The 25,868-nt window shown below is 33.6% G+C and overlaps 1 protein-coding gene across 9 annotated transcripts in view; it reads left to right on the plus strand.

Moving 5' to 3' along the window:
- The window catches only part of PCDH7 (protocadherin 7), a 415,361-nt gene that overhangs the window by 205,726 nt on the left and 183,767 nt on the right, over positions 1 to 25,868 (plus strand). For 3 of the 9 annotated variants that reach the window (XM_032334047.1, XM_032334051.1, XM_032334050.1), the window contains exon 3: positions 15,732 to 15,827. The exons of 3 other annotated variants lie outside the window; for them this stretch is intronic. In XM_032334047.1, coding sequence (XP_032189938.1) covers positions 15,732 to 15,820 — 89 coding nt within the window. In that variant the 3' untranslated portion in view covers positions 15,821 to 15,827. Of the gene's footprint in view, positions 1 to 989; positions 1,097 to 15,731; positions 15,828 to 16,431; positions 21,299 to 25,868 lie in introns of those variants that run through there. 3 more of the 9 variants (XM_032334048.1, XM_032334049.1, XM_032334045.1) reach the window with 3 other exon arrangements.

Below are 25,868 nucleotides of genomic sequence, written 5' to 3' on the forward strand. Positions count from 1 at the left end.
TCCTGCCTATTTCAGCCCCAGACTGTTTTTATCCTCTTTTGTGAAATCAAACCCACATGCTTTTCTTTTATAGCCCAGGTCTCAATATTACCTATGTCCTCAGGATCAAGTAACTATTAAATTAGTTCTATCAATTGTCCATGGGTTTTGAGGTTCCCATGTGTGTTTTTCTTATGTAACTACATTTCATTTCAGAGCACAAAGTGCAGGACTTTTGACTTGATTACTTAGCCTACGCTTTTTTTTTCTTTTTAAGTCTTTGAAAATACTAGGGAAAATACGTTACTCTTCTTTACCCAAATGAAAAGTTCTGGATTTCTCTGACATTTCATTCCTGAAGGAGGATTAGAGGACTGTCCTACAGACTGACTCTGAGGTTTCATATTTTTATTATTTTATGCATCCTAGTAACCTTACATCTTTATCTTTCCCAACTTCACCAACCCATATACATTTTCTCCCTTGTAATATCTCATCTGTGACATTTTGTGGATCAAGTGATTCATTTTCTATACCAAAAGTCATTATATGTGAGTCTTTTTAGACTACCAAGTTCTGTATTCCTTTTGAGGTAGCTTTTAGAAAAGTCTGTCTTATAAATGTTCAATTTTAAAATGTCCTTCTTAAATCTAACTTAATTCTTCTGTTATAAGATATAATACATAATAATACTATATAATAATTATATATGTTAATATTATATATTATATTTATATATCAAAAGAACTAATGCCAGAAGTTTAAGTCTTTGCTCAAGCTCCACCACATTTTCAGGAAAGGAACCTGGATCAATACACATACCTCACTCACTTAAAAATGGGAACAAGAATTCTAATAATTACACTCCTATCTTCCTTAAAAAGTTGTTGTGTAGCTATACCTGAACATATATTTTTAGATAGTCAGCATTTAACAAAATTATATCAAGTTACTACCCTACTATGTTCAATTGTTTATATACATTTCACTGTTTTTTTCTGGTTCTACAGCTTTTTCTTTTCCACGTCAAACTGTTGTGTTCATAATATTTAGTAAGTGCATGATTGTTTTCTTGCCTACAAAAATGGTCAGTGGCCTCACATGTTTTGCCTAAAAGGTAAGTTGTTTCCTGACCCCTTTTGAAATCCATATTGGTTTTTAAGGCTAAGAGCAAATGGCTCTCTATGTATTGTGAATAACTGCCAATATTTATAATACGATTCTGTGAAAACCACAGACAAGGAAAGCTTATTAATTGTTTCAGATTTATTTTCTGCAGCTAAGTAGCTTCTGTCTTTAAGAGGCCTGCATATATTTTCCTGGATTTATTGTGAAAGAGTGGTAAATGACAGAAACCAGTAACTCACAGAGATATTCATCAAATAATTATTAAAGATCATTCAGTGCCCAGCAGCAGAACAGTTCTTAAAACTCTGAGATTACAGATGACTCTCAAATATTCATGGCAGTGAGAGAAACCTTGTAAAGGATGATCGCCAATCAGAGTATGGATAGATTCTGCTAATTAGGCACCGATTCATAGCTCTTATTCACTTTTCTACTTCTGCTGCTAATTAAGCCAGATATATTTATAAATGTAGAAATCAACTTTTATGGAGTATTTGAGATAATTTTCAGAGTATAGTGCAGAACAACCCAATTACAATACAATTCAAGCATAAAGGACTAAAGGGATTTTAAAGGGAGGTCATCATGAAGTATCTCAAATGTCAGAGACAAATGAGTTATAGACTTATTCACTCCTGCTCGTCCATAGACACACAAAGCGAGAAATACCAGAAAAGAACAATTGACAATAAAGTGGGTATTATACCTACATTAAAGTTTATTGGAATGATGAAATAGTGTCCCTATTAAGTATCTAAAAATAAATGATAAAAAGATAAGGTAAATTGAAATAATAAACTAATAATTTTATGGTACATTAGTGCTAACCTGAAGATTCCATTTGCTTTGTGGAATCACTGAGGAAGGTAATATTATTGGCCTTTTTATAGATGATGATACCGGGAAGAAGATATGCAAAATTGTGGTTAATAACTAATAACACTAGGTGCTCAATACATAGGAGTTATTATTATTTATCACCCTTGCTTTTTGCTATTAGCGCCACAGGGTTATATTTGCACTACTGCATTTAAAGTTCATGAAACCTATTGCAACTATGATAATTATTTCTACTTTAAAAGCATCTTTAAGTAGATTAGTTTTATTTTATATTTAATAGAAGCATTCATTTATTATGTAGTTTTGAACAAATCATTGATCTTGTGTCATTATCTAAGGCAGAAAAGCCATTCCTTAAACCTATTTTTCAGGGACATTAAGAGAATCCCACTTTTTATTGTGTGATTTATAAAACACAATGCCTGTTTTATGCAATTTTGGAAAAGCAGTATTATATTTCATCATTGAAAACCACTTTAAATCGGGCCTTGACAGAAATGTTGAGATCTGGGATCATAAGTGAAATAGTCAAGTTTTTATATCATAAAAATCAGGAAAAGCCTAATAGATTTTTTTCTTGTCATAATAATAACAGAATAATAGACTCAATATCATGAGCTGCTTGATGAAATACAGTACTCAAAATAAGGTAAGGATTAATACCAGGTGCTTTATTCACTCGTTGTACTTGATAATTCTGTTCCTTATGCCTGTATCTCATTGGTAGTTCATTCTGCACACACACACACACACACACACACACGCACAGGCATGCACACATCTTAACTGCACCCTCTGCCAAGGCTGGGAGGGTGCTTCACTCCATGGAATAATGCATATGCATACGAAAATACAGCTTTAGCAGCCTGCTTCTGGAGTTGGTCCCATGCCTCCTAAAGATTGTAGAAACAAAGCAATTAACTTTTTAATTATGCAAACCATTTGGTAAAGTAAGCACTAAAAAGATGTTTAAGCAGTTTATTTAATACTTTTAATATTGTCTCAGTAATGTTGGAAATATCAAAATAAGCTAAAACAGGCTAAATGCACAAACTCTCAGAGATTTATTTTAAATGTCCTCTTTGCAGGATAAATATAGGAAAAAAAATGCTTTCATACCCACATTGCTTCAAAACTATTAGATTGTGTTAAATATGATTTTTATATAACATAATCAATTTAGAAAGGATCTTAGCTATTTCAAGACGTGGGCACACATATTTTTAACTACAGCAGAAGTCCCAGACCTTCCAATGGAATTTTTTTTTTCACTCTTTTAAAAGATTTATTTATTTATTTATTTGAGAGAGAGAAAGGAAGAAAAAAGAGAGAGAGAGAAAGAAAGAAAGACAGAGAGGGAGGGAGGGAGGGTGGGAATTGGGGAGGCGGGAGTCAGAGGGAGAGGGAGAAGCAGAGTCCCCACTGAGCAGGGAAGCCTATGCTTGACCCCAGTCCCTGGGATCTTGACCTGAGCCAAAAGGCAGACACTTCACGTCTTTGGGATCAAGCCTGCTTCACCCTCTCTTCCCTACTCCTGTTCTCTCTCCCTATCTGCCTCTGTGTCTGTCTCAAATAAATAAATAAAACCTCTAAAAACAAACAAACAAACCCTTCCAGGGAGAATGATTAATTAGGTTACTCAAATTTAAAAAGAAGAAAGAAAGAAAGAAAGAAAGAAAGAAAGAAAGAAAGAAAGAAAGAAAGAAAGATCCTTAGATACAGTGACAAATTAAGATAAATTGGAAATGAATTTTGAAATCACTGGCATGGCATGTTAAAGGGCATATATATCTGCCAGAAAGAATTTCGAAGTCCCTCCTACTCAGGTATTATACTCTGTTAAACCTTTTAATGGTAGCAAGAAGATACAGCTTATAAAGGTAGATTGATGACTCTATTGGTGCTAACATTTACAATATTGTAATTGTTTTTCATACTAAAATAAGAATATGTATTTTTAATTTGACATATGGAATCACTTCATGTATTTAGGAATATACAGGCATAAAAGATGGTGCATATTTCAGTGTGGGATTAAGTAAAAATATCTATTTTCACTGAGAAGCTGGCATATTTAGTTCACTAATAATTGACCTAGTCATTAAGCAGCTAAAAGCCCCCATCTGCCCCTGAGGCTCATTTGTAATTATCATATATGTTTTAGCATCAAAGACATGGCCTTCATTTCCTCTGATGGGAAGAAGGCATGGTAATTCTGAAGTGGTTAAGGCAATTCTCCTTCCTCCATAGAGGAAAAGAAAGAACAGAAATATAATATAGCTACATGGAGAGATGCCTGCCTCTGAGCTCTTTTCATTTTAGCAACTTGAGAAATATTGCTGCATGTTATTGCTCAGACACACATTCTTTCTAAATGAAGTTTACTGCCATTGATTTCAAAGAGCAAAAGGATCCATTATAATATTTTTTGTACTTCATTTAGTCAGTCTCCTTATTGATTGGACTTCATGAACTAGCTTCTTCTACCTGATGTTCCTTCTGAAACAATTTTGAGGACAAATATTTTATTTAGTGACTCAACATGTGGAGAATTTGACGTTCCAGTTATTGTAAATTTCAGATGCTCCTTCTGAAATTTATAAGCAAACTTTAGGAAATCTCAGCATTGTTTACTTGGGAAACCCACAGAGGCCGGATCCACACACCATACTTGGTACGCTGGGCTGAGAAGATTAACACATATCTTGGAGATTAATTGGAATAATAAATTACACCTTCAGAAAGATTTTATTTTAGAAATGTTCTGTTAAGGTCAATAGTTTCATTAGTTGTAATCTCCTAACATATTGAGACTTTGTATTTTATATTCTCTATACTAAAACAAACTTTATTAAATGGCAAATAGAACATTTGTAGTACTTATTTCTTTAAAATTTGGATTATTTTCTCTCATCGCTTAACATGTCAACCTGGAATTCAATATAATTCTTTAAATAATATACCAACAAAAAGACTGTAAGGTTAACTTACAGCTTACAAACTACAGACTTTTCTAATGTCTTCTAGTGTTTTTCTTCCCTCAAGAATAAGGTGAATATCTATGTTTCCACAGTAGAGATTTATGGAATGTGTTGATTAAGCTAAAATAGCTGTGTGCTAACTTAGAATATTCTCAAATATTGCTTGAAGGTTTTTTTCATTGGATCACTCAACTATCTCTTTATTTCAAACTATCCTTGACACCTTATGGTCCGGTTTTCCTTCCAAGGGATTTTGTTTTTTAATATAAGCCTAAAAATCCCTGGGAACACATAGGCCTGGCACTGTTAACACACAGCAACAGGTCTCAACAAGAAATTCTGTGCCTGAGACTGTCAGACTCTGTATTTCAAGTTTCTATTGAAAATGTATGAAAATTTGATGTAAGTGTACCAGTTACTTAAAATAACGATTTCAGCATTGTGGTATATTAGGCTTTTCATCCTCTTTCTCTCTGCACTAGAACCCAGTCATAACTGTCCTTAGCTTCTGCAATGCTTGCTAAAATAAAGTCCTTCTGATACTACTTGTAATAAACCTTCATGGAGGCAATCCAAGATAGACCCTCCTGATAACTGAGTTCTCTTTAATAGTGGATTGTATTCTTGTGAGACTCCAGTCTAGTTATTTCCTTTTAGAGTTAAGGGTTTTATGTTGAAATAGTACTTATTTATTTATTTATATTATTGAACAGTCTCACTGCTATGACTAAGAAAATTGCTCCATAAAATACTTGGTAATGTAAATGTGAGAATGAAAGTTATATATCTGGTGATTTATTAAATTTATGGCTTGTAGGAACATGACTGTCTCTATAAAGAAATCTAATATACACATTGGAGAATATTCTAGTAACGCCTTGTAAAAATGGGATGTTGTTATAATTTGAAATCTCAAAAGCATGAACCACTGTAGAGGTATGCCTTCAGCATTTCTAATCATGCATGGCCTGACTTTGCAAATCTAAGATTGATGTAGGAAAATTTAGAATATGCATTTATTTTGGAAATACTTGGTCTCACACAGTATGTAATATTCGTATGCTTATCTCTTTTGATGTACTGCATTCCCTTACCTGTTCTTTTTATTGGCAGGGGATAGAAGGGTCACTTAAGAGTAGGAAGTTAGTTGGAATTATGTTGGAGGAAAAACACACCAAGGTTGATGAACAAGGGCCTAGACTAGATTTGAGAACAATGATTCCCCCAGGAATGAAGAACTTTGGTCTGCAGGTCAAAAGGGACGTGGGGCTAAAACTAATATCATAGGGAGCTATCTTTTTTTTTTTTTTTAAGATTTTATTTATTATTTATTTGACAGAGAGAGAGATCATAAGTAGGCAGAGAGGCAGGCAGAGGGGGAGGGGGAAGCAGCCTTCTGATGCAAGGCTCCATCCCAGGACCCTGAGATCATGGCCTGAGCTGAAGGCAGAGGCTTAACCTACTGAGCCACCCAGGTGCCCCCATAGGGAAATAACTTTAACTTTCTTCATTTCCTAGGAATTACTTTAAAAGACATTTCAAAAGAGTATGTATTTTTTGTCTTAAAAAATTTTTAATACCACATTTTCTGAATTGATTTTGGTTGCTACTCTTTTTGAGAAGTTTAGTGTATTTGGCCAGCAAAATTTTAACTTTCAAAAAGATGATTTTGATTTCAGGATTCTTTTTATAGTGCACCCCCATGAACTGATATGCAAATGGAATATTTGAAAGACCTAAGAAGGTTTAGGCACACAATATGGGATTTTATAAAACATATTTTTATAACTAGAAAAAATATATAACAGCAAAATACAAAAAGCCTATGTTATGCATGATAAACAAATAGAGTATACCAAGACAAATATTTAGTTTCTTTTTATGCAATCTTCTTAAAATAAACATAGCTGTTATTTTACAATAAAATCCATGTGGCATATGGTTTATTTTCAGGTCCCCCTCCCTCCCAGGAAATGTATTACTTAATTGATATATAAAAAAAGCACATCTACTGGAGGTGAGGGAGACAGAACAGGTTCTTCACATATATTAGCAGACCTTCCACATGCTATTTATTAAATTTGACACTAGTCAACCAATTCAGAAAGCTGATTGAAATGAAGAGAAATCCATAAATTTGCAGAAGTATGAAAACATGCAAGCCTGTACTAACTACCCTTGCAGTTTTATCATCTGTCAGATTGCTCAGCAGTATACCATACTTTATAGGTTTGAACTAAAACATTAGGAATTCACACATATATAATGAAATAAGATATATGCTTAGATGGAATAGCATCGCCCAAAGTTAACATTTTCCTTCTAAATGACAGTATCTAAATGACAGTATTGGAAAAAATAAATACTGTCATCTAAATGACAATATTGGAAAAAAAGCTCTTCTTATGTATTAACTGAATTTCAACTTTGAGCATGCTTCATATCTCTTTGGTTGTACATGAATGTGTTGAAAAGAAAATACTACCAAAAAAAAAAAAAAAGTTTTTCCAAGCATCTGAAATGTTTTCTAGTCAAAGAATAACTTGTGTTTTAAAAATAAATTAAAATACATTAAGAACAGGGTGCAAGCCTTTCAAACAAAGGATAGGGTGAGCAGACTGTTTTATTTTTCTTTCATTCTTCATATCTATGAGTCATCATTCCTTGAGGTTCAAAATTATAAATAACACTACAGAGTGATTTCAGCTCTACAAAGGAAATCATCCATTTTTGAAAAATTTCATAGTAGTTAAATTCAAAATGCCCTTGCATACCTTCTGCTAATTTTATTCAAGACTGAAGCGTTTTGATGAAAAAATATTTCCCAATTGTTAGTAGATTATTACACTTATGTGGCAAAATTCACTCAGAATTGACAACTGTTGTTTGACTTGGGAAAGTTAGAATATAGTAGTTTGTACTAAAAGGAAGGAAATAGCAGAACAAGTTATAAAGAAAAGAAATATTTCAATGAGTAAACTATAAACAGATCATGCTTCAGGGAAGGATGGTTGATTAAGGGGAGTTTATACTGCAGTTATCACTGAAAGTTGATGACATCTAGGCACACAAAGGTGATACCAAAAAAAATGAGGGTAAAAATTGTCATCCAGTATTTAATTTCAGCTATTAGGACAATCATTTGTAAGTCTTAGATGGTGAGAGTTAGGTAGAGTTAGGTATCTGCCTATTTGGATACAGAGCTTTACTATATTACAGAGTTAGGATTTGAGAGGTTATAAAGAGCAGGGTTTAATTTTTATGATATGTAATTTTTGCAATAAAATTCTCTTGGAAATAAGCTCTAGAATTACTTGTATGTGCATTGAGTAGAATAGAAGCATTTATTTATTTATTTATTTACTGATTTATTTACTTATTTATTAAATAATTTACTGTCTAGACTTTATGCTACCGAAGGCAGAGGCCATGTTTTCTTGTTTATTGTATCTCTAGCTAATAGGGCAGTGCCTAGCATAGAATAGATGTCCAGTAAATATTCGCCAAGTTAATTAAAGAATAAATTAATATTGTCTAGGCCAAGGTCCACCCATGATTTCCAATATCATCCTGGCTTTTATGCTTTTCCTTTGCTTGTTCTTCTGATAATGGTCTGAGTTGAACTGTGGTGGTGGAGAAATCAGTCACAACAATTGATGGAGAAATCAGTCACAATTAACCATATCCAAAAGAGACAGGCTAGTCATAAATTCTTTGTAGAGTATTACAAATTCAGTCACAATGAGTAGTATAAGATATACTGTATCCAAAATTAGACAGACTAATTAAGTCTTTGTAGAGTATTACAGATTTTCTCACCTAAAATTCATACAGTTCTTACTGATCATTGGTATATACCACACTTAGTGTTTATACATGAGATAGGGCATTTATTATGTTTCATAAAGTTCTACACCTGGGTCTTGTTGAAGAGTATATTCTATATTTCAAAACTATGTTTCTCTAAGTATATTTTTCTCCTTTCTCTCTTAGTTGATAGAACTAAAATGTTATCAACAGAAATATTTATTTTGTAGTTGAGAAATTGTTCTTTTTAACCATCTATCCTATCAAAGGCCTCAAACATCAAAGACAGCATGTAGATGGTACACACCTAACATGGGGAAAAAATTATGATATTCTTTGCATACCAGGCTCTTAAAAGTATTTTCTAGATAAATGACATTGATGGGTGGACTTTATGTATCTGCTGATTATCATCTACAAGTTGAGAACATAACAATTGCTAGTTCAAATTCTTAATATATTTCTCATATGGAATTAACTATATATTTACTTATATATTCATTCATTCATTCATTACTAAAATAGAATTGAAATCTGATTTCAAAGACAACTGTACAATTCAGATAAGCCATGGAAAAGATTGGTTAAATTTCTGTCTCAGGTAAATTTTCTACCATCTATGCTATTCTTATACATTTCTTTTTTTAAAAAGGTTTTATTTATTTATAGGAGAAAGTGAGTGAGAGAGAGAACAGAAGAGTGGGGTGAGGGGCAGAAAGAGAAGCAGACTCCCCGCTGAGCAGGGAGCCAAATGTAGGATTGCATCCTGGGTCTCCAGGATCCTATCCTGAGCTGAAGGAAGACACTCAACACATTGAACCAACCAGGCGTCCTCTTTACACATTTCTTTCTATATTTAGAAGATGCTGGAATCTGTTTTTTTTTTTTTTTTTTTTCTCTAAAATTGTGGTTTGTTTTACAATCTGCCCCAACCCTAGGGGACAAGAATAGAAAGACACTGAGTGGAAATCAAGATTTTCTATGGGTTTGCTAAGGTCTGCATGAGAAGTGATTCTCTTTGAAGTTTGCAAGGTAGTTCTACTTATATTACTATATGTCTGTTTTCTTTTTTTTAATCACTTAGGTCCACCTTGAACCTGTGTAACAATTGTACTTCACTGCCGCCCCTTCTGCTCTTGTTTATAGCTTCTATCCTCTCTCCCTCACCTCCTACTCTGTATTCTCAGCATGGTAACCAATTCACTACCCTTAAATAGGCAACCAAAAAATGGCGTAATACTGAGCGTGCTACTTAACTGCCACACGTGAAAATACTTTACATTTTTCACATCAATTTTTGGGATCGTCTTAATGTGTAGATTTTATTAGTTCACGAGAGAGCAAATCGTGCCTCACAGATCTTGGTTGATTAGCTCTAAGTCATGCAGCCAGTGAGGGGCTGAAATGGAGTTTGAAGAAAATCTGTCAAACAAAAGCACCATGTTCTTTCTATTACAACCTGCTGTGTCTAGTCATGCCCTTCTTTCACTGAAATGGTCTTAGCCTCTTTCATCTGCGTCGCTTTCCTGCTGACCAATTTTTTCTTTAAAGTTGACTGCAACTATGACCTCTTCTGTGAGGCCTTGCTGATGCTCTTGTCTGTAAGTCTTTGAATATCACACATCTGTATTAACATATATCACAGCGTCATTCTTATGGAGAGTTTTTTTTTTTTAATTTAAAAAAATATGGTAATAATTTTTCATAAAATATTTTCTTCATGTTGTGAACTTATGGGAACTTTCAAACATATTTACAATTAATTATTTTTTAAGCATCTGAATTGGGATTTTGGATATGATGAAAATCAATGACCTAAGACAAAAGCACTTTGAGTCCTCTACAGTTTTTCCGAGTTTAAAGAAGTCCCGAAATCTTAATGTTTATGTTTCACTGACTAAATCAGTGGCTAGCACAGATTGAACACTCATGAAATATGCGATGAGCAAAATCGAATTATCAAACTGATATAAAACCTTCAGTTTCAGAGGCTTTAAATGTCTTTTGTGAGGACTTACACTCTCTATAATTTTATTAATTGACTCAAACAATTAAAAGTCAAGAAGAGAATGAGCAAAATTCACATTAAAATGTATTTTTAAGTAAAAAATAACCTAGGATATTATGTCAATGTAGTGAAATAGTGTATTAATTAAAATTAAAATTATAAGTGAATATTATTCAATACATTAATCAATAATTAACCAGGTATTCAGAGGCTATTAGTTTGTCTAATGGACAGAGTGAATCCTACTATTATAGATACACATGGTGAGATTTCTAGGGAGGGCAGATATATAAAACATTAGAATTTGAAAACAAGCAAAATATTACAGACTTGCTAGAAGCTTTCTAAAATGTTTTTAATACAACTAAGTCTTAAAATTTTAATAAAATTGTCAAGAAATGTATCAAAACTCCAAATCTGTATATGGCAAAACTCTGTAATTATGATAGTTAATTTGTAGGAAGTAGAGTGTAATATTAAATAAAATTAATGAGTATCTGCTGTGAAAGAGAAAAAAAGCAAAAGGATATTTCATATTTTTACTCTAAAGTTAAGAAAACAAACATCATATGTTCAGTATGATTAATACACTCTACTTTAAATGCATTCATATGAAACTCATTTCAAATGTATTTCAATGTTAGTACCTAAGGTTTACACTTAATTTTTTATCTTTTTTTTTTTTTTTCATTGTACTACTGTTTTACCAAAGCTGGATCCTGGAAATAGCAAACATTTTTACTTAATTGATTTTTATGGCCATTAAGCTATGCAATCTATGCTTTTAAATTTTAGGAGTTCAAAATATAATTCAGGATTCTAGAAACACATTATTAACACTAATAAAAGCTGAATAAAGGATTAACAACTATTCTTTTAAATTAAATCAGTTATGACTTTTACTGATCAAAAAAAAAGAAAAAGCTTCAGGTGGTGCCTACACAGTAACATTTTTCCCTCTGTGTCTTCTGGTTTTTCCTTCCTTGTCTCAGTAGTTAAGCTGGGCTGATAACCTCATTCAGGGTTTATATGACTGTCTACTTTATACTTAAGAAGTGCATTGGGCAATGTCCTATATGTAGTACCTCAGTATTATGAGTGCTCTAAGAATATGCTGTGTTCCTTTCTCTGCAAAAGTTCTAGGTTCCACCTCTCCCCATGGCCCCTGGGGCAGATCTTAATCTTTTCATGCAAGAGTTAGCTGTTTGGAGGGGGCCTCTCCACACTCTAGCCCTGCCCATACACACTATGGACGTTAGCATTATAATCATTAAAATGCCTTTTTTGATCATTATTTAGCCACTCTTAGCAAGATGAAGGATGTAGGAAAATCAGACTCATCGCATTCTCTTGAGTAAGACTCCGTCAGAGGAATACACTGGGCAGCTCATCTTCAGCAGAGCCCCGGGTATAAAAGTGAGAGATGGTGGGGAAGTTTCAGAGTCAGACCCAGAGTTAAAATATGTTTCTAATTGTTAGAGAAAATTTGCTTTTAAGAAGGACCTTACAAATAGATAAGGAAAGCAGTACTGTTATCAGGAATGTTTACGCAGTGTGGAGATAGCCTTTTCTCAGATGTCCTTGTACCAGGCACACTGGGTTTTGAGAAAGGCTTCAGAGATTAAGTAGAGAACAGCAGTGTCATGGCTTAATCCATGTCTTTATATTGTTCAGTGTGACCCTTCCACACATCCAGGGCTCTTCTGCTGTTCCTTCCACTACACAATCCTTTCTGGTTAGACTCGCTTCAGACCACCAGCACTCAACAGCCTCCTTCCCACCATCCTGCATTAGGTTGTGTCAGCTTCCCTTTCTGTAAACTGCTTCTTTCCTTCCATTCTGGACCCATAACCTACTGTCTTTGAGAAGAAGTTCAATATCTGTCTTGTCAAAGTCTGCTCCCTTCATCTCTTGTAATTTCCAAGCACTAAATTTGACCCTCAGTTTCATTCCCCGCGAAAAGATTATGACCCTTAGGGATAGGAACCAAACCTTGGACCTTCTTCTTCCATATAACGGTTCAACGTTGGGTTCTCTGTGCTGACTTCACTCAGTCACCCAGTCCCTAGCCTCTGTAGCTTAATACCAGTATTTCGATCTTGATGATACGTTTTTCCAAAAATAAAAATTTGAAGAGTCTGACTTTACAGTGGGCCATCCCGTGGTATTCTCTATGATGTCATTGTTCTTTCATCTCCACGACAGGAATTCCTGTCCTTTTGTAAAACCAATCTCATTACAAGCTCTGCAATGTCAAGGCTGTTCAATAATAATCACAAACCATTTCTCTAACCACTTTTTTTTATTTTTTAATTTGACAGAGAGAGATCACAAGTAGGCAGAGAGGCAGGCAGAGAGAGAGAGAGGAGGAAGCAGGCTCCCTGCTGAGCAGAGAGCGGATGCAGGGCTCAATCCCATGTCCCTGAGCCAAAGGCAGAGTCTTTAACCCATGGAGCCACCCAGGAGCCCCATCTCTATCCACTTTGTATTTTCACTGATCATATGCCCCACCCCCCACTTTTTATCCAGGTTGAATATCTAGCTTCTATCATGGTCCATAAGCAGATTCCTACCAAATTCCCCTTTAGTACCAGTGATCATTTTATTATCCTGGCCTCTACCTTTCACACCTAAAGAAAAAATAGTACTTATTTTTATATTCCTTACTCCATAAAGTTCTCTTCTTCACTCCATGAATTTGTGACTCTGTAATTTTAAAATTACAGTTTAATCTTTTTTGTTGCTGTTTTATGTTGTTTTAGTTATTTTTAAACTCAGCTATTTATAAAATCATTTTATATTACTTGGTACATCTTGATAAATTATAATATTAGTGTTCTTCTGTGTCTTATGTATGTGTATTTATTTTCCAAAGTTTCTCATAAGTGTACCTTTGGTTATTTTTGAATCTCCCATAATATAGTACTAATTTTTCAAACACATTACATCATAATAATCTACCCTTAATCAGGTCAAAGGAAGAACTACTATATATAAAATTCTTAGGATATTAGGGAGGCAGAAAAAAATGTATTTTATGCTGGTTGTAAGAATCTTGTCTCAAATTAAGAGCATGTGGATCTTTTTACTTCTGGCTTGCAAAATTCCCACATTTGATTCTCCCAAGGACGAAATGCTGATCCCCAAATACTCACTCACAAATATTTAAATATAGGAATAATTAGGTTTAATTTTTACTTTGATATTGCTGGAATATGTAGATTTTAATTTTAAAGGGGTATTTGAATTTTAAAATATTATGTGTAATAACAGTATTTTAAAATTAAGTACAAAATAAATATTAGGAAAAAGCTATAAAAATATCATGTTTAATCATATCAGATAAAAATTAAGTTTTCTACTTTCAGTTGCTTTTTTTTTTAATTTATTTAAACAGGCCTAGACTGCATATGCCTTCAGAATTCTTTGATGCTAATCTCTTATGATAACCAATTAGTTTCTAAATTTCTCAATTCAAGGGCTGACTAATACTGCTGCCTAAGCATTAGGTGGATCATGTTATTTTAAACAGAGATGGTGGCTAATAGTCAGCAGTGTGTCAAGAACCAGAAGTATTGAGAAATTGGAAAGTTTTGAGACACCCTGTCTAAACAAGATTAAGATAAAACCAGAAGGATGATCATGCTTCTAACCCCAAAGATCTTTGTGATAGCTGCATTCTTAAACATCAGGATTAAAGGTTAGAATCACATTCAGCATGCAAACACGTATTCATGAAAATCCCTGTCTTTAAACAAAAATTTAAGAATGTCCCAGGCTGTCCATAAATAATAACAGATTAAGAAACATTGGTGTGAGGGTCAGATTTTTTTTCCACAAAGAAAAATTAATTCCTCCTATTTTTAAATATTTTACAATTCTTCCTTCCCTTTTTACTACTTTTTCATTAACACTTAATTTTTAAAGCAATTTGTTCACATGAACATTCAGAGAAAGGTACAGATATTTCCAGCATAGCCCCTGCCTCCCCACAAGCATATTCTCCATGACCAGCATCCCCCCCAACAGTAGAATATTGTTTCTTTCCTTCAGAAAATATACATAGATTTTTATAAGTTTATTTCCACTTTTATAAGCTTCTCTAAATAGTGTAAAGCAATCATTTTTCATATGTAGTTTGTATCTAAATATAAATATACAAAGCTAAAGATTTCATCAAAAATAAATACTAAGAGCAAAATTGGATAGCAGTGTTCAGTTTTTAAGTGTGGTATCATCTCATCTATTGATGTTATTAAAGCAATTAATTATCACTAAGATTCAAATCATTTACTGCTGCCAACTGTTTACTAACATTTTCATTTTATTTATTTTTATATAATCCTATATATTACTCTTCAAAATTTACAGTCAATCCAGATTAAGTCATGTCTACAAACACATAACTAGAACATAAACCTTTTTACAAGTTTTGTTATTTTGACTTCTTGCAATGCAAAGAAATCTACTAAATTTCTTTCTTATTAACTTAACAACTTGAAAATGTTTTAAAACTAGAACTACATATCCCTAAGAGAATATAAAAAGAAAATGCACTGTGAGCCAGTTTTGTAACAATGAGGTAGAGGCAGAATGAGAAAATGATAATAATCCTACTGTATGGGGGGTAGAAATACATATATATTTGGTATTGTTTATTCTATATAGTTTTTTTCTTAAACATGTTGTTAAAAAAAAATCTATACCTTTATATCCAAGCGAGAATAAGATAGTAGCTTATGATGTGTAGAACCCCACTGTGCCCCTAGACTTGGAAGATTCTTGTTAGAATGTTCCTATTGACAACTTTTAAAATACCTAATCTGCATAAGTTATTTTTAAGATTCATCTAGATTTTTTAAAAAGCAAGAAAGAAACCAAGCTCAGGGTTTTTGGAAATTGTTTTATTGGCGAGGTCTATGGATGGACACCATTGTGTAGGGGCTGCTGATTTTCCCTTCACATATTTCCCCATCTCCCTTCCCCAGGTGTTGCTGCCATCACTACCTTTCCCTTCCTCCCCTTTCCTCATGGCAAGACGCATGGAAGAAGAGTGCTGTTAAGGCCTCTCCATTAATCAACAGGTATGGTGGTTCCCATGAAGCAATGCCGCTGGCCCTCCTCTGCGTTCTTCATTAATAGTCTAACTCCTTGACATTCAGAAGACGCATTTCTACACTACACAGAGTCTACTGATGTGGCAGATGTATTCAACTTGAGTGTATCTTTACACATTTCGGCATGCTGTGCGTTTCAGAATTCCCTGCACAGTTAGAATTCTTTTTTTTTAATGTAAAGACTACAGAAGAATTAATGATACAATTTTCGGAGAGTGTTGCAAAGTTTCCTCAGCTGATCACATAGGAAAGAAAAACAACTTGTATGTGTATGCCACTTTCAGCCTTCTACAAGACTGAAAACAATTGTGATATGACATACTTTTGAAAAGTGTAAAATGGGAATGTTTTGTGAATTTTAAGTCATAATTCAATTAGTATCACATTTGGATTTTCAAAAGCATTGCACAAAACTGCATGCAGAGGAGGGATGCTTACTCATTTGGTTACAGAAAATTAGGTGTAAACCAATTCAAATAAATCTAAATCCCCACACAAAACCATGTCATTCACATATGAGAGCCAAATATATTCTAATCTTTCTGCAAAACTTTTTTTTTTTTTTTTTTTGTCAACTCAGCTGGTGACATTTGAAGGAGATGAAGGTGACTGCTTCCTCCAGCAGTCCCAAGATTACCTCTGTTCAGACTGCTGTATTTTGAAAGGAGCTAGATCCCTCAGGGCTCAAACTCCAGCAGAGTCATAACCTATAAAACATAAACACTTATTCATCATGGGGAAACACCCACCTCCTTGATTTCCTTTTTCACTAGAAGAACTGGTCCTTCTAGGTCCTGCAGGGGCTTGTTTTGGGGATATATCAGGTTCTGCATTACACCCTTGTGACTCTCTCAGGATGTTTGAGACATGTGACTAGAACACTACCTTGGGCTAGGAAAATTGTTGGCAGACACTTTAAAATAGTAATTGTGTCTTAAAAAAATAGTTAAGTGTGTCTCTAGGTGTGTACATGTACAGTAGCATTATTTGTGATATTCTTTAAAGTGGTAGCATAGTGAAGACTTATTTGTTCAATAAACAAAACAAATCATTTTGATTTACATGCATTTTTTGCCGATGCGACCTTAGCCATTAAAGGCTGAACCATTCATCTTCACTCAAGAACAAATGGCCTAGTCTCTGATAAAGCTCTGAAATCACTAGCTGTCCTCCATAACCCCATTTCTACACATATCTTTCACATCCACAGGCCTTCACAGAACTGGGTCTCTCCATCTGGAGGGCCCTTTCCCTACATCTGCTTGGAAAACTCACAAAAATAATAGTAGACCTGTGCTGAGAGTTTAACGTGTGTCAGGCGTCATGGTCATGAGTTTCATCTCCATCTTCTTAACTCATCTACACAAAGGAACATAAAGTTAGACATTATTAGCATCATCCATATTTCAGAGGGAAAAAAAAAAGAGGCATGGAGAAATCTAATATGGCCACGATCACTCAGAATTGACTAAAGTAGGATGTGCCTTCTGTAATTTTTCCTGTTTTCTCCCATGTGAAGCTGTGACTCTAAGTCACATTCAACTCGGACTTACAAGAGGACAATGATTTCATCTTCTCTTTTATGAACTTTCTATGTCAACAGTGTTTGTTACTCACTAAATGTTGGACAAATGAGTGAATGTTTACAAAACCGGCACTCAGCTTCCTTATCTGCGTGTGGACCATTCCTCTCATCCATACTTCTCTCTGCTGTTTTCATTCCCCTTGGTATGTTCCTCTTGACCATTATTAGCTTCATAGATTACTCACTATATAATGTAAGAAATATATTATATGAACTAATTCATTATTTTCTCCCAAATTTAGGACCAGTAATTAAAAACCAAGTAACTATAAAATAATTGCAAATGCAGGAAAAAAACCCTAATTTGAATTTATAAAATTAACCAAATCTAGTGTTAAGAAGTATAGCTATCTATACTTGTGTCTCATATGGAAAGAAAATTCAACCAATGCATTCTAAGATTTTCTTTTTTACATTATAGGAAAATAAAAGAAATGCATACCATATAAGTAAGAGTCTTATCAGTTTACCAGAAAAGAAAAGAAAAAAAAGTGAAGATTAAAATATAGATGAGATTAAGAGGATTAATCAAGAAGGAAAAACATTTTTTTAAAAAAAAAAAAAAAAAGAAACCACCAGAGTCTGGAAAAATGAAAAAAAAAATGGAAAAGCAATAAAAAAATTGAGGGAAACATATCATTGAAAACCAGAGACACTGAAAGGACTTAAAAAATATACTAAATAAAACTGTGAAGGAAAACAAAATCAATGCAGGAAGAGAAAAGGAACTTTATGAAATTTTGTTTCCTTCATTTTTAGAAAATCTTTTGAAGTCCAAGTTCTGGAAAGAGAAAGAGCAAGTTAAGATATGTTGATTTAAGAACACTGTATATTTCTAGGACTTTTTTCTGGGGAAATAGTGCTTTTGAGAGGCAAGATAAGTGTTTGAACATTAACTTGGAGTATTTAGAACTAAAAAGATTGTGCCTAGAAAATAAATTGAGTTAAGGCTTGATGGAAAATTAAGATACAAGTCAAAATATCCCTCATAATCATACTCTCTAGTAAGATAATCATAAAACTAATTAATCAATCTATTAGCTCTGTGATTATTGTTCCTATCTTTTATTATTATTATTATTATTTATTTTAATGTGGAGAGACTACAACATAGAGTAAGTGCTTGCTGAATTAGGCATGGAATTTTAAGAGAGATTATGGTCAACTAATCTAGTCTTAATAATGCCATTATAAGAATCACTTAACTCTGCTTGAATAATTCCAGTGACACAAAATCTAGAGGTACCTCACTGTTATTTTGGGACAGTTTTAACTTCTCAGCTTTTTCTTATATTGAGCCAAAGTCTGTCTTCCTGTAACTTGAATTCATTTATCCTGGGTTTTCTCCTTGGGAAAACACATAATAAGTTATATTCGTTTTCCAAACAAAAGTATTTCCAAGACGTATATTCAAACAGGCCCTCTGTCATAATGTTTACATATGTTGTGTCTCCTTACATATTATTTTCTAGGTGAAAGCCCCAGTTCTCCTAATTGCTCTGTGTTGCTTCATTGCAAAACCTTTTAGCATTCATTTAGTGCAAATGCTTTTTTTTTTTTTTTTTTTTAATAGAACAATAAATTCAGGATGGGCTCCTACAGTTTATATTCTCATATTTGGTCAATTTGAAGAGCCTGGAAAATCTATTTGAATACCTTCAGAGACAAAAGGGAGGTGCAGCTTAAAACAGCATATGGCTTTGATCTGAATTTTTATGTTTATAAAGGTATGGTTTGGATAGTGAATAGTATAATGTAAAAATAAAATAAATAACTATGTATAAAAATGGCTGAAAAAAGATAGAAAAATGAATTAATATTTCAAAAATAACATTTGATGAAGGCAAAAGAATTTTCAGGTCTTATCTTTGTATTTTTAATTGAATACGTATTTTAGTTTGGTTGATGCCTGAAATGGATCTTTTCCTGAAAAAACTCTGTTCATCATTCTAACAAATCTGGCTCTTAAAAAAAAAAAAAAAAATTCCCTAAGTGGATAATAATATCAGTGGATCGTGGAAGTAAAAAACAAACAAAACAAAATCAAAACAAAAGCTATTTTATTTTCTCAATAAAATTACTGACTCTGCTGATGAATAATATGTGCTAGCATGTGGTAGTATATTACACAGAGGTCAAAGAGGACAGAATAAGACTGAAAGTTGTATAAAGGATTCCCTGTCAGATGTGGACTCTCCCCAATGAAAGTTACTGCAAAGTAAATTTTTCATTTATGTAAAGTGCCCCTTAATGCCAAACTGCTGTCAATGTCCCTCGGTGAGTTCTATTTATGAGTAGATTCTGGCACTCTTTCAGAGGCCCTGCACATCTGACTTTTAGTGAGTGCCTACACAGAATATATGGCCTTTACTAGAACCTGGAAATTTAATTAATTTGCTGGCAGAGAATACTTTTTATGCCACATGGCTTTTCCCTGACCCTACCCAAGATTTCCATTTTCAGATGTGCTTCATATATTATGAACCTATATAGTCTTAACGAACATTTTCCATATGGTAATTATAATGTTTGACTTTATATTCTCAAAAGCTCCAGTGCCTACATAAATTCTTTCTCTTTAATACTAAATGTTGCTTTGTAAGTTATATGAATATATACCCTTCATTCTGCTTTTCCTAGACTCAATTCCCAGAGCAATATTCTTTGGTTATTTGATTATATGTAAGATTCTTAAGCAATATTCTCAAGAACAGAAAACCTCTATCTGCTTTGTCTATCACTGCTGTTAAAGATGTGTTCCATGTGCAGCATGTCTGATTTAATATCTTTCGCTCTGTCTTCTAGTGTTTTAGAAAGAGGAGAGTGAAATGCAGCATATTTGGGTTAATCACTTGCCCTCTCAAGACCTCATGTATGAATTTCCAAAATAAGGAGTTTAACTAGCATGTTTTTAAAGTAACTTCCAACTTTCTATGGAGTATGGAAGACAAGGAATTTTAGGAATTAGAGTTTTGTTCTGGATTTGCCAATAAAACTATATTTCACCTCCCCAAGATACAGTATGCTTATTTGTAAAATACAAAGATCAAGTTAGATCAGGGATGTCATCTTTAGAGACAACATGTGCTGACTTATTTTTCTTTCTAAAGCTTTCTCTTGGAAGGATTCTGAGAATTTTGCTTTTGAAAATAGGTAAATGCAAGAGAATGTTTGATGCTCTAAGGAAGACAAGTTGAGGAGAGGACTACCACTTGAAATAACTGAAGGACTTGAATGCAAAAGAGAGACAAAGGATTGAACCCAATCTTTATGATTCTTAAGGGCAAAAAGAATGCCAGTAGGCTTAAACGGGAGAAAATTGCTTCCATATAAGGGTGAAATTTATTACCCTTAAGAAATAAAAAAATCCGCTCCATAGAATAGTGTTTGTTCTGAAATCTGTATCACTAAGGATGTTGAAACTTAGGTTGCATGATTAACTTCTTCAAATCATTATTAAAGGACCTCATTCATAAGATAGCAAGTTAGAGAAAATGAAATCCAATGCTAATGGTCTGTGATTACATGATAATCATCAGACATAATAATAGTGATAGTTCTGTACTGGAATTTGGTAACGTAAGTCTTACAAGATTTCACTGAAATTGGTGACTGAGAATTTTCAGTACAAATTATTGTAATTGTTAGCCAGTGCCCATAGCATTCTAGAAAAATGCTTTTATCTGACCAATGCTAGTGTTCCGGAGAGAAAGTCACTAATTTTTATTCGTGGAGTCATTACTTCTTTTCTATCCAGAGAATCCACCTTCTGTCCTCATTATGAATGCTATTTTTCTATTGCAATGTAACTGACTATAATAAAAATTGTAATAAAGACAGCTTGCAAAAGTAACTTAATGATTCATTGTTTTTAATTTATTAAGATGTGGGACATAAAGCATTCACATAGAATCATAAATTATTTTATTGGGAAGAGATTATGAAAATTCCTCATTTTGAAATCCAGTAAAGAAAAAAAAAATAAGCAACCTTTCAAGGTCATTCAGTCAGTGGGAGAGGGGTGATCGTATTTTTTGAATCCCGGTCTAGAGGCAACCAAATTTACTGCAGTAGCTTGCTTAAAAGTATAGATCTTGGTGACTTGACACTTTCTTTTGTGTCCTTAGATGCACTACTTATCTTGAATCAGCAGGATGAAATAGGAAAGCAAACACACAATTTTATTTATAAGAAACAGAAAAACACTAGGTAGTGTAGCCTGCTGTGTTCCTGGAGGGGCATAGAAGTTGGCATCCTTTTGTAAAGCTTGACATGACAAACATTCTTTGTAATCGTCTAACAACTTTTGCCAGAAGTGAAACCAGTCAAAAATATATTCCAACTTAAAGTCAGGAGCTGCATAATATTATCTTATCACCTCTATTTTGTGACTGGAGACACCACAGTATGCAACCTTCCCAGAGTGTATAGTCAATAAAGAGGAGCAAGTTACCAAAGATTTCCAATCATAAGCATTAATCAGACTCAACTATCATTATTTAAGCTTGCCTGTCCACTCTAATCAGAACAACAGGCATCAATTAAATAAATAGAACATCTGATTATAAAAAGAATTGTTAACACAGGCACATTAGCTGGTTGTAATAGGATATGAGCTAATTGACAGAGGGGAAATGTCCTGAGACACCATACGCATATTGCTCAGGATTTTAATTCTTCGTGATCTTTGTTGAACATAGCACCTTGAAAACCAACGTGTTCAAGTAATGAAGAAAATGCATACAAATATTTTTCAAACAACAAAAAATGTGGATCTAGTCTTGAAATTTTACCAATTTTGTGAGATAATTGAAAACATAATCATTACACTAGTTTTACTGATTTTTATATTTATGAATGAGAACAAAAAGATGAGATTGGGAGGGCTGATGGCTTTACAAAGATGTTTTAGATTATTTTGAAGGTTCCTGCCCCCCCCATAAGTCACTGTACTATCAGTGACTTTTCTCCTTATTTTTGAACTAGTTATCAAAAAGGCCTACATTATAAGTCTTTCAATATTGAATTAAACAGGTTTTGCATAGTAAGCATCTTTCGGTATATCCATAAAATAATTTCTTCCAAGAGACTGAAGTTCTAATTTTATCACGGAAATCAACAGAAAAGTAACTTTCAGCTAACACACTAATTTGCTTTACTGCAAACTCTTCTGGATTGCATTAGGTTAGGGGAGAATATCCAAATATTTTTGGCTTCAGTAGGAGTGAGAAAAGAAGCCAGAATAAAATCATTTGGTTATGTTTTGCAACACTTGAACTTAAGAAAATTGTGGTTATGCCTCAGATACTGAAAACATATGCTGAACTATGATAGGTAGAAGATATTTTTATGAGAAAATAAGGAGAGGAGGAGGTAGATTAAAATTCAGCAGAAAAAACTACTTGTGCATGGAGTAAATCCTGAGTGAAGGAGAAAGGAAACTTCTAGAACCACTCCAGACCTGCCCAAGGATCCTTCTTCAATGGTTCTATGGTTCACTGGGCAGATATGTTCTTTTTTTTTTTTTTAATGTTTCCAGAATATATGTCATAGATATGTGAGTGTTATGTAAACACAACAACCTTTTGAATACATATGTAAAACATAGAATCTATTTATGACCTTCCACGTTGCCTTAATAGTGGTATTGAGATACTATATATCGCAAAAGAAATACAACCATGAACATTTAAAACTATAGTTCATTATTTTTGATTTAAAGAATAATGAAAATTTAGAAAGGAAATGTGTTCCATGTAACAAAAGTCTCCTTTTAGCAAGCCTCTTTAATTTTTTTTTTTTTTTAAGTTTCTGTTTAAATTCAAGTTAGTTACGATCCAGTGTAATACTCATTTCCGTTGTACGGCATGGTGTTCAACACTTCTATACAACACCCAGTGCCTACAACAAGGGCCCTCCTTAATCCCCATCACCTATTTCATCCATACTCCCACCCACCTCCCTTCTGATAACTGCCAGTTTGTTCTCTGAGTTAAGTTTGTTTCTTGGTTTCCCTCTCCCTCTTTTTCCCCCTTTGCTCATTGTTTTGTTTCTTCAGTTCTTCAGATGAGTGAAATCATATGGTATTTCTATTTCTCTGACTGACTTATTTCACTCACCATAATACTTTCTAGCTCTGTCCATGTGGTTGCAAATGACAAGATCCCATTCTTTTCTGTGGCTGAGCAGTATTCCATTCAACAGATTCAGTTTTCAAAAGAATTTGTTATACGTTATGAGGGAAAAAAAATCATGTAATTTTAGCCAAGCACTTTAAAGTTCTAATAATATTTTAACAAACTAAATTAGTTCAATCTGGAAATGAAATAATTTACAACTGAATAAATGATCATGGGTTATCATAGTATTTTTAAAGAATATGACATTTCTGTTTTTTTTTTAAAGAGAGAGTTATGATATTTATCTCTTTTAGTAAAGAAAATGTATACCAATACTTCTATATAATATATTTTTACTGTCATTAAAATAATGGCTGGCAAAAGACAGTCATTATCTCATTACAAATTTAAGAATACATTTTTAAGAAAGAAAAAGCATAATGAACAGATAAACCATGAATGTATTTTCCTAGGTATGTAATGACACATTTTTCCAAACGTAGTTATGTAAGGCGGTCCATTTATTTAAATGTAACCCTTAGGAATGAACACTACTTCAAAAAGATATCAATGAGTTTGCTGGGTTTTGTAGGGGTAAAAAAACCCACTTATTGTTTCAAGAATGTGAGGCTCAAAGCACTAGATTGGTAAAATCAGATGGTTCAGAAAGTTTAAGAAAGCAGTGAATCATCTAAAATGTGGTGCAAATATCACTAACATTTTCCAAAGATGCCATTTATCCAGGAAGGGCTGCGATGCTTTTGTAGACATTTCGCTTTTACCTCCAATTGCAGTTTGTTTATGAGATTCAGTAATGAGGATGACTGTGTTTTGAATTTTACTCATAAACTGAGGAACACTCAAAGGACCATTTAGGTAATACAGAGTTCTTTTTTTATGCCAAGGATTTATTATAAATAACTGTGAGATTTCAAAGACGTTTTCTCTAAGGAAATATGTGATATATACAGCACCATTAGTAATTAAAATGATGAACTATTTTCAGGGCTCTCATACAGTCCAAATGTCAGAGATACAAATTATTTTGATTTATTGAATGAGTTACATGTAAAAAAAAAAAAAAGTAGAATAAACATTGTAACTGCCCATTGCCAGAGCATTTTTGGGAAAAGAAAAAACCATAAATCACTGTTGTTAAGGGTTATGGAGTTTACTTCATCATGGCTATGGTTTATACAAAAGCGTGTGTCCTGTAGTTGTATGAATATTGTATTTATAAGGAAAGTGTATGTATTATGTATTCTTCCAGAAGTCAGATGGCATTAAATCAATTTTCAAGTGTTTGTGGGTTATTCTAATGCCTAGAACCCTGGCACCTAAGGATTTACTTTGTTGACAATGAAACTCTTAGACCCTCAAGCCACAAATGAATTTTTGTTTTTATCTGAAATAGTTTACGGTGCTAAAAATGTGTACCTTCATCTATTTTAGTGAGTAGTTATTTATCTATTTTCCTTTGAATAAATAATCGGAGCTTCCATTTTATTTAGCACAAATCCCAAGTGAAAGGAGACATAGACTTTTTTTTTTTTTTTTAAGATTTTATTTATTTGTCAGAGAGAGAGAGAGAGAGAGCATGCAAGCACAAGCAGGGGGAGCAGGAGGCAGAGGGAGAGTCAGGGTCCCTGCCAAGCAAGGAGCCCGATGCAGGAATTGATACTGATCCCAGGGTCCTGGGATCATGACCAGAGCTGAAGGCAGATGCTTAACCGACTGAGCCACCCAGGCGTCCTGACATAGACTTAATGAGTAACTGGCTGGCAGAGTAAAACACTTGCATTGAATTGTCATCTATGAAATTTTGATAGACAGTGTAACCACTCCATGTTCTATTCTCTCACCTGTAAAAGGTAACATAGCAACATACATTAAGCCCCCAGTAGTTAATGTGGGCATGATACAGATTGTGGCCTTGAAATAGAAAGGGAGATCGAGAGGGAGGGAGGGAAAGAAGGGGAAAGAGAAGAAGGAAGGGAAGGAAGGAAGGAAGAGATGGAGGCAGTTAGGGAGGGATTTCTTTCCTACTGATTTCCTGCTGATACATAAAAAAGTCAGTCCTCCAATACAATTTGGAGATGCTGCATCCAACTAGAGAGGACAGAGAAAATGCATGTAATAGAATATTTTTCAATTAAAAAATGAATCTTTGTAGATGGGCTTAGAGAAATGCTTTTAGGAATGAATTGAAAAATGAGAATTGACTGTGGCTAGGTCATGTAATAAGGCACTATTCACATTTGAAAACAGGCAATTTATGAAATAGCAAAATGCTGCCATGTGACA

Source organism: Mustela erminea, chromosome 2 (assembly GCF_009829155.1).
Source record: "Mustela erminea isolate mMusErm1 chromosome 2, mMusErm1.Pri, whole genome shotgun sequence".
Lineage (NCBI taxonomy): Eukaryota > Metazoa > Chordata > Mammalia > Carnivora > Mustelidae > Mustela > Mustela erminea.